A 15,775-nucleotide genomic window follows, 5' to 3' on the forward strand; every position below is an offset into this window, starting at 1 on the left:
GGCGCTCGGAGCATTAACTCTTCAAATAGGTGTGGTACAGTAGCGTTTCTGTACTAAATATCAGTGAGTAAAACATTTAGTGGAGGTGCAGGAATGCACATGCACTTTATTTGGCAGCTTCCACTTGACATTTGTCCATTATAGTCTCCTATGTACAAGCACAATCTTTGTTCCTCTAACCATGAACATTGTATCTGCAGTGTGGAGTGAGGGGAGACATATTGGTGTACACTTGAAAAGTGTCTCAAGAATTAAGCGTGTGTTCCTACCCATTGACCTCCCTGTAAGAAAATGATATTAAATCCACTTTTACAACAAACTGTTACTTCAAAGGATGGTCCCTTATTAAATTGCTGAATGGTCCCTTGCCCACATTAAACCACTCAACTAGGCAACAGTCAGAAATGCAGCCAAATGACGCACAGATTATGAATGGAGTTTAACCAAAAGCTGGCGCAAAGCACTGGCTCTCATTGCTATTGATAAAAGCACTCACAGGAGGCACATAGATCCCTCTCCTCCATAACCTATGTCACCAGCGAAATTCAAACAGTCAGTCTCCACGAGGTAGAAAATACTCTGCAGAAATTAAGCTTTTTATTGAAAGGGTAATATTGTTGGATATATATTTTATTAATATTGTGAGAAATATATTTTTAATGGAAATGGGGGTATATTTTGTACAATCAGTGCACAATGGCCTTCCATCTTTTTTAATTCATTCCAAGAGTCGTATAAATTAAGAAATGGTGTTGAATGGAGAAATGTTACTAGAATCTACTTTTATTTTGCTCTAACAACTTACAGCGTTTTGAAGTTAGTTATACAACTTTAAACTGCAGAACTCCACAATTCTTGCTGTTACACATAAACACATGTAGAGGAAAGAACACAAGAGAGCATGGAACAATCAAAGGCCATTTAGCCCATCAAGCTCACTCGTGCATGGACAAGGTACAATCTAGTCGATCGTAGACTCTACCTCATCCATTTAATCATCTGAGGAAAAGTAATATATAAAAACACACTGATCTTCAAAGGTAATCAAGCAAAACTCCAGAGAATTAATATTTCCACTATTAAAACCTGGCCTGCTGCCTGCTACAGGCAATTCTTTTCCCCCCTCCAGCCTCACAAGTAGACAACATGGTGTCCCATGGAGTGTTTGATCACTTCAATCTGTACATAAAATAGTTAGGAGCTTAAGAAAGCTAGCAGTTTATTTTTTTTAAACTCTACCCATTAAGGTAGTAGTAATAATAATAACTCTTTGTTTCAAATTGTTTCACCCTTAAAACATCCTGTTGCATTGCTCACATGGGGTGTAATTCCAGTTTATTCAGCAAGTCAAAAGGACCAAGGGTTAATGAATTTTGTATTCATCTCTCCCTTGTTTCTATTGGTTAAATTTGTCAAAAGAAAAAGATTTGCTTTGTCCAACCTTAATCACAGGCCACAATCACAGTAAACATCACCACTTACATGCCTTTCCGTCTGATTGCCTTGAGATACACCACTGTCAAATTCCAAATGAAAGCAGCTCGAGTTCCATTCCACCCATTCTTTCCACATCCACCAACTCACTTCACACTCAACGTGGTAGCACCTCAGAACACTGAATCTTCTCTGCAACACCAGTACTTTGCACTATACATCACACGACAGTTCCTTTCTCTGCAATTTTCTAAACTAAATAATTAAGACCTTTTGGGGTTTTTTGAGTGCTTTTGGTCAACACTTGGAATACTGTGCATAGTTCTGGTCTTCATATTTTAGAAAGGGTATAGAAGCATTGGAGAGGGTGCAAAAAAAGATTCACAAGGATAATACCAGAACTGAGAGGATATTCTTATCAGGAAAGGCTGAACAGGCTCGGGCTCTTTTCTGTAGAAAAGAGAAGGCTGAGGAGTGACCTGATCGAGGTCTTTAAGATAATGAAAGGGTAGACGTAGAGAAAATGTTTCCACTTGTGGGGGAGTCCAAAACTAGAGGTTATAAATATAAAATAGTCGCTAATAAATCCAATAGGGAATTCAGAAGAAACTTATTTATCCAAAGAGTGGTAAGAATGTGGAACACGCTACCACAAGGAGTAGTTGAGGCAAATAGCATAGATGCATTTAAGGGGAAGCTAGATAAGCACATGAGGGAGAAAAGAATAGAAGGATATGCTGATAGGGTTAGACGAAGTAGGGAGGGAGGATGCTCATGTGGAGCATAAACGCCAGCATAGACCAGTTGGCCTGAATGGCCTGTTTCCGTGCTGTAGTTTCGATGTAACTCGATGTAAAATCCTGTACAACTTACATGTGTAATGCAGGCTAGTTTTAATCTAGCTGTGTTGCCTTTCCTGGATCTCCCGTGGGCCTGTATTGGAATGGGTTGCCAGGTCTGCATTCTTTAACTGTAGCCAGGGACTGGGCAACATGGTGAGTTTGAACACGTGCTCCCTTCAGCCAATGATCTGGCACCAACAGGAGTGCCTCACTCAGAAGTTCATAAGGATAGATGGTGGAGGAAAGGGAATGGAAACTGTAACGCAGAATGTTTAAACAAAGTGGCATTTACAAGTTAACATTGGAACATCTTGAAACAAGAAGCCTGAAAAATTGGTTAATTTACAACGGGCCGTGTGATGGGAATAACATTACTTTCTCCCCCTCTCTGTTTTCACAGAAGGCTGTGCAGCTACTGCAGCATTGAGGAAATTGAACTTACAATGCTGTGACAATATGTGTTGGTGTTCCAATCCAATGACACCACACCATGGTTTACGATTTTTAAAGTAGATTTTTCATATTAAATGTACATGATACAGAAAAACAAATACAGCACAATAGGGATATGTAAATATTAAAGGCACACTCACATTTATACTGTTTATACTGTTGCTATGGGGTCGATGCAAGATCACTGAGCTGTTGCTTTTCATTTAACGCTGCAGAAGGTTTCTAGGACTCTCAGACAAAATGTGAATGGGCCCTTTATTTGGCAGCTAAATTTCCTTCCCCATGAGAAGCATTATCTTTTCCACATGACACACAAAACCAATCTTCCCTAAGGGTCAGGCTCAGCTAAGATGCTCTCCATAGTTGAACAGTCTACTAGTAATTTCTAAGCTCATGCAAGAAGAATGGACAACATACTGGAGGGAGCTCGTGCCCAAGGAACTGTACCCCAGCAAGGGTTAGCATCATTAGGAAAGGAGAGCAAAAGGGGAGAAATTTGAATAAACACATGCAAGTAAAAGTCAAGAGTTTTCTGGAAAATTTCCAACTTTAAAATAATTTTTAAAAATTAAATGAATTTAGTCCTTTGGTGAATAAACACAAGGGATGAACTCTGCTGCATTGTCATCTTGGCTGGATGTCTTCCCCAACAAGTGCTCTTTCCCTTTTAGCACCAGGTCTAACATGGTGCTTAGTGCTAGGAGGAAATTCAGTGTTTAAAAATAAAACTAAACAGCTTCCACTTTGTGACACTTTGAGTTATAGCAGAGCCAAACACAATGTACAGTGGGATCCATTCTACTTAGGCTACATAATATACACTGTCTCTTTATGGGAGGGGAGGCATCAGCACTTCAATATGAAAGATTCAATTCACCAAAAAGAAATACACGGATATTCCCTTTAATAATCCAAACTCCGTCATCCCAGGAATTGATGTCACTTTCTCCACTGAATCCACCGGCAGTCTGACATCTGTTTCATGCTTTTATAGTCTATGCAACGGATAAACAGTGAACATCTAAAAATAATATCCCACTGACAACTGACCTGGCATCAAGGTAAGTATGCCATTAGCAAGATATTTTTATAAGCCAGCAATCACTGACGTCTGTTCTATTTATACCACAGTACAGATTCATGTAGATTGGAGGTGCCATGTTACCATGGAGAAACACACACCAACAACTGAGATGATACACATACAAAGTGCTTTTGTTTGGTGAATTTTAGCTCAGGATGTTAGTGCTAAGGAATGGAACACTTTCCATTTGAGTCACCCAGTATCAACATCGAGCATTTCTAGGTCAGATATAGCATGATCAGATGCAAGGACAACCTCCCTCTGCTCTGCCCAGTAATCCTCCTTAAAAACCCATCTCATCAACCTTTAGCTCCCTCCCCTGGGCTCCTGCTTGGGGTTCAACCCCTATTTGTGAAGCACCAATTGGGGGTTGCATATAGTGACACCACTATTCCCGGCCAGAATGGAGATGATTGGGTAATTCCCTTACTGCTGTAAGTGACTGGGGTTGATTTTCTGCACATTATTTGCATTATGTAACTATCCTCCATTCACTGCATTTTGCTGGAGAAATCACCCTGCTTTTACCGGGACAAGTTGCTACAGTTTCGTTCATGAGTTCTGTTTGCTGTAGCTCGTAGAGACTCGTTTTAAATACACTCTGTAGTGCGCTGTTTAAATAGACTCAATTTGCTGAGTAAATAGACTTTTTGTTGTAAAATAGACTGTTTGCTGTGAGCCCTGTCATAAGTCCCATCGCGCCTCCAACTCATTGGCTCATACAGTGCAACTCATTGGCTGACACAGTGGTATCAATAGACACTCTGCCAATTGGGCCGTTTTACTACACTGGAGATGCTATATAAAATGTAACTGGTGGCAGTGGTTGTGATTCTACCATCAGCCTGCCAAATAAATAAAATGTATTTGAGTTTTTAAAAAAATTGATAGTGAGTAAAATCGTTATCCTGCTACCCTGTTAGGTGCTCTGACAATGGGGTGTCCCAACAGACTGCAGCTTGCAGCCTGACCCATTTCCTTGGCGATGCATGATACAATAGATAGATCAGACCTGTTGCCATGTGGTACTGCGACAACACATAGTACAGAGTGTGGAGGAGGGGGGCATCTCCGAGGCAGCATGTGGTACAGCAACAGTTGGATTAGACTAACCCTTCATTCTGCTTGATCTAAGAAGCAACTTGGGAGTTGGGAGGGTGTAAAACAAATTAAAATTAACAGGTAGAACTCCTTTAGACTCTCATTCTAAGATCCATTAGATCCTGGGTAAAAACCTACCCAGCCCACTCTGAAACTGAACAATTTTTAAAATAGACTAATAGCACGGCACCATCTCCTGTTAATGGTTAACATGTTGGGCCCATCACAGCAGGCTGCATCCTTCAATATTTGGGGGCACAAGCACCACTTAATGTCAAATCTAGCATAATAATCACACCAGTACAAGAGCCATATAGCTTCTGGTGCACAAGTTGTACTCTGAGGTTTGATGGTCCTAAAAATGCTCACCAAAGGTGCTACCTATTTACTGGATTTTACGGTACATCTCGAATGACTCCTGCAGATGGCCAGGAGTAATGTAAGAGTTCTGCCCGTTGTACAATTTGAAAGCCCAATCAGATCACAAGTGTTGGGTTAAGATGATCTAAACCAACCTGATCAGTTTTCTCCAATTGGTGCACAAAATGGAGGGGGGGGGCATGAGGGGAACTCTCAAATTTATATAATTTAAATTAAGTAACTGGCAATAACTGATGTGATATCATCAGTTTAGGCTGCAACATGAACAAAGTAGTAACTATCCCAGTATCTCACTGTGTTAATGTTTGCAATCACTCAATGATATCATCCTTTCTGCTGCTCAAGGACACTGGAAGCTGTGATAAGCTCCAATTTAAACAAAGCTGTATCATATTCAGCACAATTTACAAAATAACTAGTAATGTATAAGTTGGAAGGAGTAAAAGACAGAAAAACACAATTCTGAAGTTCTGATGATTCGTATAAAAGAAGTATATTAGCTTTAACATTATTTGAATCTCTTGATTCCACTTTATGGCCGTTATTCCAGATATTGTACAATGTGTAAAACACAACCCTAAAGGACAGAAAATGTTTGGATTTACAAAGGCAATTGCTGACCACATTATTTCACGGCTCTCCTAATCTCACACAGCCACTAAATAAAAAGGTCACTCAAATGTTCCCACACTTGGTCAACAAAAGCCTCTCAGGGCTTTCCCCAGCTTTTCTATGAAAAGATGAATGTTGGGTTTGGCTACCCTCGAGCCTGCCTGCCTGCCAGACGATTGTGCACCCAGTGTTTGAGAACAGAAAAATGATAGAATCACTGACTCTCTTTGATCAGCTCATACTTGTCCAAGTGCTCAGTCACTCTGTTCCTGATGAGAGATTCCAGTAACTTCCCACAAATGTTGTTACACTGACAGGTCTCTAGTTTTCTGATTTCTCTCTCCCTCCCTTCTTAAATAATGGAGTGACATTGCAACTTTCCAATCTAAAGGCACAATTCCCGAATTTGAAGAGCTTTGGAAAATTATTGCTATTGCATCTGCAATTTCCTCATCTATTTCTTTTTATAGCCTGGGGTGGAAAGCATCAGGTCCTGGAGATTTGTTTATCTTAAATCCCATTATTTTCTCCATTACCATTTTTATTTATTTATATTAAATCCACTAAGTTCCTCTCCTTGACTTCTTTTTAGCTTCCCTTGTAGAGCTGGTATTTTGTCCTCTTTCTCTACTGTGTACAAAAGTATTCATTTAACAAGTCTGTTATTTCCTTATTGTTCATTATAGTCCATCTATCTTTTATACATAACTGATAGCCATGATATTCCTTGCAAGTTTTATTTTACACTGCTTATTACTTTCTTTCTATCCTTTGGTTGCTTTTTAAAACAGTCCAGTTTTCTGGATTTCCACTTTTCCTTGCATTTGTGTAAGCCTTTTCTTTTTGCTTGATACGCTCTGGGTTTATAACTTTGCTACAGCTAGCACACAAAGGAAACCTTCACTTCTTGTTGGCAGATCATGAGGCCCTCACCTCTGCCCAGCACAGCGATATCAGAGGTAACTTGGATGTAAATCATGCATTGTGGGTGTGATTGAGAGCTACCAGGGTCATGACCGGAGTCAGTTTATATTTGGCTGTGGTTGTGCCCCCTGCTGTTGCCAGATTTTTTTTTCACAAAGGGGTGAAGGCAGGAATCCATCTCAAGGACCATCTTACCTACCTGGCTGAAAGAAGAAAGGGGGGGAATCTCAGAGAGAAGAAATGGAGTTTAAAAAACAATACAAAGTAGATGACAAGTTAAACATTTCAGGACAACAGCAGCAGTTTTGTATCTGATCCAAGAATAACACAAGCTCAAAATTTTCCACTTTCTTCAGCGTATGAGGCATGTTCCATATGTTTGATATATTATTCTCGCATCATTTTAGTGGGGGAGATGGGGAGAAGAATGGCTAATCAAAAATGAGTTTACTTCTTCACAAATTAAAAATTACTAATTCTCTCAACTTCAAAAAGGGTTAAAAGAGAAAATTTAGACAAAATGTTCTCAATAGTTAGAACCCAGCACTATCATGGTAATGACTGTAGAAACCAGGAGCCAGATCGAGCTTAACCCTTCCCTTGTCAAATTTTAACAAGAAAACTGGTCTGGACAGACTATTTTTTAAAAATGATCAATCATAAGCTAAAAGATCTGTTGTGGCGTTGCAGGCAATGAGTCAGGGAATACACTGGTTTGAAACAGGCGTGTGCAAATTAAGAATGGAGAGTCTCAATGATGGGTCAGTATTCATCTCAAAAAACCCACCAGCAGAAACCACAGATCTGCTGATAGACAGTGCATCACTACGTTGTGACTGGGGAAATTCAGAACTGGAGACAACTGTCACTTTGACCATTTGAATTAATCAAAGGGACTGTACATTATCAACTTGCATTTATATAGCACCTTTAAAAGCTCTGTCTGATGAAGTGCTGTCCCAAGGCGCTTCACAGGAGCGTAATCAAACCAAATTTGACACCAGAACCAAAAAAGATGTTAGGACAGGCTTGGTCAAAGAGGTAGGTCTGAAAGGAGGAGAGAAAGGTAGAGAGGGGGAGAAGTTTAGGGAGGGGATTCCAGAGCTGATGGCCTAGGCAGCTAAAGGCACAGCCACCAATGCTGGAGTGATGAAAATCAGGGATGCGCAAGAGGCCAGAATTGGAGGAGCACAGAAATCTCGGAGGGTTGTAGTGGAAGTTACAGAGATAGGGAGGGGCGAGGCCATGGAGGGAATTGAAGACAAGGATGAGAATTTTAAAATCGACAGCACTTCATCATACAGAGCTTTTAATAAGACATATATATATATAGATATAAATATAGATATTGATGGATGTGCTGTCTCCCTCCAACACAACCAAGTCAATATCCTCTATTTATGCTTAATTATTTATTAAAAATGTTTCTCTCCTCTTGCACAGATCTGTCCAACATAGATACTAACATGAGTAAATATCAGGGGGAGGGGGAGGTACGGAGATAGCGACAGGTAAACAGAAAGGGACAGCCTCAAAAGAAAGGTTTTTTACATGTTCCACATTTGATCACCATAAAATTCCTAAACAACCCTCGCATGCATTTCTGTCAGTTTGGAATTATAATTTTAACTGCAGCAGGTTCTCAGAGTCATTTGTGTTTGAAGCCTGTACAAGATTTCAGGAACTAGGCAAAGATTACCAGGTTTTGGGGTTACTAAAAAAATAGATAAGTGCCCTAAAAGGCAATTCGTTCAAATCCTGGCCTCAGATGGTGCCAATGAAAGAGGTACATCTCGATAATGTCCTCTTAATGGCAAACAGCATGTTATCTGATCAATTAATATACAATTGACATTGTTTCTTATTTTATTCATGTGCCAAGCACAAATAGGAATATTTGTGTAATTTAACCTGCCCGAGTCAAAGATCATTACAAATGCAAACCATATAGATTCAGCATGACACAAAATAATTTTTTTATGACATATTGCAAACCAGACAAATATTCATTTGAAAAACAGTAATTTTGTATGTATTAAATGCAGATGACAAATATTTTGTTAAAGAAGTCCCACCCTGTACTGACAGCAACATCGAGGTGAACATTGCTGCTTAGTCCTGAACCAGCATCAAAAAGAGGCATGACTGTAGTCGGCTGATTAACCCTGCATTAAATTTTCAATAAGCCCTTCATAATCAAACGCTTTTCTCTTTCCACACTGATCACCCTAGTGAAAGGCTCAATGTTTCCTGTTACATACAGACACAAGCGCTATGGGCAAACATGGTACATGATGTCACCCTCTCGAACAGGGTCATAATAAAAGCTTGACATTTTATATTTTACAGACTTCAATCGTCAAGGCAGGATCTGTTCCAAATTGGGTTCATTCTACACCCGATCCTATTAGATTCACAGCACACTGGCTGGATTAGTGTATGAGGTTGTTATATTACACAAAAAAACTCTGCTAAATTCAATCATGTAATAAATCAACAACATGAGTGGTCTCAAATGAAGAATTTTAATCCCCTTTTCACTTGAACGGCTCCTTAGCAGAATGCTATAATAGTATAATTATTGATATTTTGGGACAGTTTTATTTTAAAAATTATTGTACAATTTAAAATGTCAGACCATGACACAATACGGTGCAGTACAAGCAGCCTTAGAAGTGAGAGTTTTTCCAATCTGGATGCTTCTTCTCTTGGGACAGTTTTCAACTGTGAAGAAGGGTCTTACATTACCTGTCTTTTCTCTTTACACTTGCTGACTGACCTGCCAAGTATTTTCAGCATATTCTATTTTTATTTTGGATTTCCAGCATTTGCAGTTTTTATTTCTTTTGGTGGGACTGTTTTAGACGGTCTCACATAAAGCACAGGCATACTTTCATTGCACCACAGACCAAGTAGCTATTTGCATAGCTCACCCAAGCAGCCGCCTACTTTCCTCTCAATTTCTTCTCTTCTCAGAAACGTTCTTTGTACTGAATCTTCTAAATCCCTCCATCTCGCATCCCCTAATCTCATGGCAAAAAATTACCCCCCCAAAAACTGGACCTAATGATGCACTAAGAAGGCCTGTGCCAAGCTATGACAGAACATTTCTAACAATACAGTGCAAACGTTTAATATAAAATGCTTTCTCTTGCACATTAACCCTACGATGACTCAAAAGCAACACGGTGATACCACAGTGGAGAACCCACTTGCTCTTCCGGCTCATGATTACACAGCCCAAATGTCAATGTTTACTTTTCGGTAAACCACTCTCTCCTCATCCTTGCTCAGTCTCTACAAATCATCCCTGAATGCTGTAGATTCAGAAGGAAGTCACAGGGTTATAGCAAGGACTAAACGTTTGGCAGAGCATGTAGCCTTGATAACATCCTGCTGTCATGTACCACATAGAAAACAAAGAACTCTTAAGATTTAAATATTGTGAAGAGCTGGTTAACGTTTTTACATTGTCTGGGAGTCGGCAGTTATCTTCGCTGGTCATACACGCGCATAGGTTATAATCCTGATAAGTCTGGCTCTTGCATTAATTTTATTACATTTTTCTCTTAGTAAGATTCCTTCAGCCTTTAAAATAAAATACTGCAGCGCAAACTTTGTTGCAGGGAAATCATTTTGGAATTTACACAATCATCAAATGCTGGCTGAATTCTAAAAATGAGGAAAAAACCTGATTGTAACTATAATGGATCCTGTTGAGCTCAACATCAGTTTTTCCTTCAGTAATGCAAAAAGACTGCCTGATTCCAAGCAGTGCACTATAATCACATCCAAAACCATGCCCAAGAATAAAAGCATGCCGTTTAGGTTTTCTTTCTGCATGAAAAGGTATTTTTAATACCACAGAGGTTCAAATAAAAACTCAATTAAAAACCAAACTAAATTTCATCTCAAACAATACTCAACGTAAAACAAGCTGAAGCCCAGTTCACTTACCACTTGAGGTTTGCCTTTGTTGATGCTTGCTCCTAGTTCCTCATTTGGTTTTGACAGGGAGGGCACTCGGGGTTCGGTACTGGTTGGCGTACCAGGAGCCGAGACGGACAAATCCACTGGCGGTAGAATGGACGATTCCCCTTTCAAAATGTACTGCTTGGTGACGTCTTCCAAGGACGGAGTTTGTGCAAGGGGTAACTGCTTTCGAGATTGTCTCATGGGTTCTGGGGCAGCAACGTGAACTGGCTGGCTACAAGACAAATGGGTTTCTGGGGCAATGACTTTGGAGGCAATGGGAACAAAATTGGTAGGCTCGCTCGTGTGCCTTATGTGCTTGGACGAAGGCCTCGTCTTGGGCGGCGGAGACTGGTCCATCTCACCCGACATCTCATACTTTCTACCCTCCTGTTGCGTGACCCTGTTATTACGCTTCTTGGAGCTGCGCCTCATTGATCGTGGAGAAAGGACTTCTGCGAGCTTTGGGTGCAAACTGAAACTCTGCAAATGAGCTTTATCCTGCTCCTCAATGACCTGCAAGGGCAGTGTGCGTTCAGACTGCGAACGGGGCTTTCTAACCTGCTTAGAAAACTCCTCCAGGTCCCCTACTTCATCTCTCTGCTCAGAAAGGATTGGCTCACTGCTAGATGCTGGAATTGCCTGTTCCATCTCAGTTATTGGCTCACTAGGACCCTTAAACCCTGGGGTACTCAAATCACCTCTCCGACTCGGGTCGCTGAGCGATTTCTTTTTCACCAACTTTCCATTACCTTTCTCATCGATCACTTTGTCCATCGTTCCTGGCTCTCTAACTATACGTTGGATCACGGTGTTGTAGTCCTTTAAGCCATCACTGCAAACTGACAAGTCACTGGCTGCGCTTCCTGTGCATTCTGATAAGGCAGTGGCTGAACATTCCAGGATGCCGCCTTTGACAGAGTTTAGCGAGCCCAGCAAGTTGCTGTCAACAGAGAAATTTTCGGATTCTTCTGAGCACGTCCTGTGTGGCATAGGGTCGCTGAAAGATCTGTAGGTGTCGCCACTGGACTCCCCATTGCTCCCGTTGCTGGAATCGGATCCATTGCTGCCACCAGGAGGAAATTTCCTTCTGCGTCGAATGGAACTTGGAGTTGAAGGAGGATCCAGTGTAACTGGGACAGCAGTTTTATTGTACACCACATCCCCTCCTATTGCAACACTCTCGTAGCCAGTCCTTACTGCTGTCATTGCAGGAGGCATGCCTTTGCTGGCAAGTAGCTCTTTTTTATCCTCCTTACTAAGGCCGTTAACTGGTTTTCGCACCATGTGACTAGGAATTTCTTTGTACAAGGTGCTACTGGATCCAGTTTCAGGCTCGGTAACAATTCCCTCGTCGGTCATGCTGGATTCAGGACCCGATAAGTCGTCGGCCGATTTCCCACCAGATAAATTCTCCTCGGACCCTCCCTTTTTCACTTTCTCGAGTTCTTCCTCCGCTGTTGCAACTGGCATTTCAGTGTCTTTCTGAAACTGTGCAACTTCCTCCACACGTTTATGACATTCTGTGTCCTTCTGATCGAGTTCGTGGGGAGATTCTTTCTGAGACCACATCATGTTGATTTTCTCAAAAAGCTGCCCTGCTTCCTGGATGTACTGAACCTGCATGTCGACAGCCATCATGTCCTCACTTCTCTGATTGACCGTGCCTTTGCTTTCTCCCTCTGCAGTCGAATCACAGCGTCCTATATTTGCAAGCATGACTTCAGAATTACTGGGCTTTATTACATTGCGAGCTATAGGCCTGCGTGCTGCTGGCTTGTCAGAATATGTGAAAGATTTGGCCCGGCGTAGAGTCGCAGTGAGGTCTTTGAGAGTAGGTCGCACACCCGCAGATTGTTGGTTTAAAGAATGGAGTGAGCCCCTGCCTCTTCCCACTGAGGCGAGCTCATGCTGCCGCTTTGTGTTTTGGCAGTGAGTGCCTCCAGTGCGACTGTGATTAACTCCATCTCCGTCAAATTCCTCCTTTTCTTTTCTCTTCAGCCTGAGCCCTGAAAAGTCCGACTTAAGAAAACTAAACAAAGTCAGTGTTTCAGACGCTATATCAGGATTTGACATGGACTTCCTGTGCTTTGATTTATCAGTTCTACATTCATACTGTGGACACATGCCTCCTGTTGAACCCTCAGTCATTACCTTTACAATCCCAAAAGGCAGCTTAGGTCGAGAACGCACTGATGGTTTCAAATGCTTCGCCGTCTCATCTCCGTGTCCAAAGCTTGGTGATCTGTGCATGTTCGAACTCCCTTGAAAGCTTCTGCTTAATCCGGAATAGCCCGAGCTGAAGTGGTCTTCCTCCTTTAGTGTTTCAGTGCTGGAGTACCTGCTGCTGCTCCTGGAGCTGCTGGGACTCTGAAGGAAAGACTGGATGTTGACTTTCGCAACTCTGGAGACCATCGGTATGGGTGATCCTGAAGTGCTATGAGGTTGATTTGCAGTGATAGGCGTTCCACTATCTCCAAGCAGTCCGAGAGACCTTTTATGGCTGTGTTCAACTTTGCTTGTCTGGCAAGCTGCAGAGACACAATGTTTCCGCTCACGTGGAAGGGTAACCAAGCCACACGGTGCAGAACAGTCCAGTGCTGGGGAGTCTGATTCAGCTGTTTGCTGTGGCTTCAAGCCTTCATCACTTTTACAAGGGAAGTGCTCCAATTGACCATGTCCAAGACCTCCTTCATGCCTTGCTAGAGATTCGCCTGAGGGAACATCACTATCAGACTCATCTTTATTCCCCACCACGATACTGGCTTTCTTTTTCCTCAGTGATCTTCTCCTGACATCCCTGTGAACCACCGGTTGATCTTCCTCACTCCCAGAAGACCTGTCCTGGGACCTACTGACCTTTCCAACTTTGCTGCTGCTATAAGCGGTGTACTGCACCAGATCTCTGTTGTATTGCTCCTCGTCGCTAGAGCTCGCCTTAAAACTAGTAGTAGTAGAGGGGACAGCCTGTGGTTTGGAGCAGTTATGCGTGGAATGTAAACTATCTGATTCCTGTCTTCCCTCTTGTTTGTGCAGACCAGAGGAACGCCAAGGCAACCTCAGAGCTAATGGAAGGGAGCTGCGAGGCGGCGGGGGCGGAGGTGGGGGTTTGGAGCCAGAGCTCCCAGTCTCACTCCAGCCGGGGGTCCTGTCCTCGCCGCTGGCCGGAGAGTGGGGAGGTGGGTGGCCGGGGAGGGTTGCAGATCTGGAGGGTGCGAGTCTCGCAGGGCTGCAGGCACCTTCAGCCTGGGGGCACCTGGTCGCCTCGCTGGCGAGTTCGCCCTCCCCGAAAGCCTCCGGCCAGGGGAAGGAGCAGGAGGGATCAGAAACATCGGAGGTCGATCGGTGGGGTTTCCTCAAGCCGCTCTCTCCAAACAGTTTGAGCATCTCAGTGACGCTGGGCCAGTTGGCAGCATCGCCAGAACTTTCAGAGAGAACTTTGTCCTGGTCGACAGCGAGGAGCTCATCTGCCTGATCTTCCAAGTTCATCCTCGGGCTACCTTGGTCCCTCTGGTCAGAACCTGGTGCCACATTACAGGGCGCCTCATCTCCCTCCCTGCAGATGAGTGGAACGAAACCCTCAGCAACCCCGTCCAGGATCTCCGGATAGTCCTCCCCTTCTTTCTCCAGAGCTCCTTTGCCCGGTGTCACCTGCTCCCCTTCGACAGCTCTGCTGTGAGGTGTGAGTCTAGGGGTGTTGGGTGGCGGGGAGGTCTCCCCAGGGTCAAACAACTCCGAGAGCTGGCGGATGGACGGCGAGATCTGGTGGCTCCTCTTCACCTCTGGGCTGGAAGAGTTGGCAGAAAGCAGTTTGCAAACCGATCGGATTTTGCTTGCAGATCTGGTGGACGGTTGGTGACTCCTTTCCCCACCAGAAGGCGAAGCTGTTGGGGGCTGGGCAGGACTTGTTAAAAGTTTAGATTTGTGCTGGCTTTCATCAGCCGGACTCTTGGCTCTCCACTCGCTCAGATATTTAAATGAAACACTTCTATAAACACTCACTTTTCTCCCTTGATCTTTTTCCGCCATCGCTTTTTTTCTCTCTCTCTCTCATTTACTGCTGCACAAGTCGTTTTTTGCAAACCACCCAACACATTGTTGACCTATTTATTCTCCCCACTCCAGCCCCCCCAAAACCTCCAACCCACAGTCCGGCCCCAAGTTAATAAATACTCACAAAACTAGTAAATAAAAGAACAATCCAAGCGAGAAAGGAACAAGCGTTGACCTTTCCGACACTTCTCTCGATTTTTGATCCCATCCATGCACTGCAAAAAGTTTTGCCAAAAAAAAAAGTTCAGCTCCAACTTTTCGCGCTGGCTTAACTTTTTGAAACTGGCTCGTCGCCCCAGACACAATCCCTTTCCACTCGGAAATCAACGGCATTTTTTCTAGGTGCAGTCTCCTTTCCCGTTGCCCATTGATTTTTTTTCTCTCTCTCTCTCCAACAATCTGCTGTCCACTTTTGCGTGACTTTTGTCTTTTTTTTTAAAACATGCAAATAAACTGCACTAAAAGGGGCGGAGAAAGTCAACGGGGACGGACTATGGGTGCAAATTTAGTGGAGGGGGGGGGGGAAATGTTTCCTTAAATTTATTTTGGAGAGACTTTTACAACAAAAAAAGAGCTTCTGTTGCTTTTGGTGCTGTTTTATATACATATATGTTAACGGCATTTATGCATTGTAACGTGCATCTGTTTCGCTACATGTCTCAAGGGTTGGTTTCTTTGTGCCTGAAACAACATTTCATCCAAGACCCGAGACGACCGACCCCCCCCCCCCCCCCCATTACCATGGTTTACATTGTTACTGTAATTAATCGGGCTGTACAAATCTCACTATCATTTAGCCAGGCTTCACCCTATACTTCTGAAAACGTGTTTTTTGTTTATAACATAAATTATTGTAAAGTGACACGCTCCAGTGATAATCGGCGAAATGTCTCTAAATTGGCGTTTACGGTCAAAAGGA

The 15,775-nt window shown here is 42.8% G+C and overlaps 1 protein-coding gene across 1 annotated transcript in view; it reads right to left on the reverse strand.

Annotated features, from left to right (window-relative positions):
• LOC137322793 (rho guanine nucleotide exchange factor 17-like) overlaps positions 1 to 14,929 on the reverse strand; it is a 395,934-nt gene extending 381,005 nt beyond the window's left edge. The window contains exon 1 of the mRNA XM_067985863.1: positions 10,789 to 14,929. Coding sequence (XP_067841964.1) covers positions 10,789 to 14,832 — 4,044 coding nt within the window. The 5' untranslated portion in view covers positions 14,833 to 14,929. The remainder of the gene's footprint in view (positions 1 to 10,788) is intronic.
• Between the last annotated feature and the right edge of the window lie 846 nt (positions 14,930 to 15,775).

The sequence above is a fragment of the Heptranchias perlo genome, chromosome 6, assembly GCF_035084215.1.
Source record: "Heptranchias perlo isolate sHepPer1 chromosome 6, sHepPer1.hap1, whole genome shotgun sequence".
NCBI lineage: Eukaryota > Metazoa > Chordata > Chondrichthyes > Hexanchiformes > Hexanchidae > Heptranchias > Heptranchias perlo.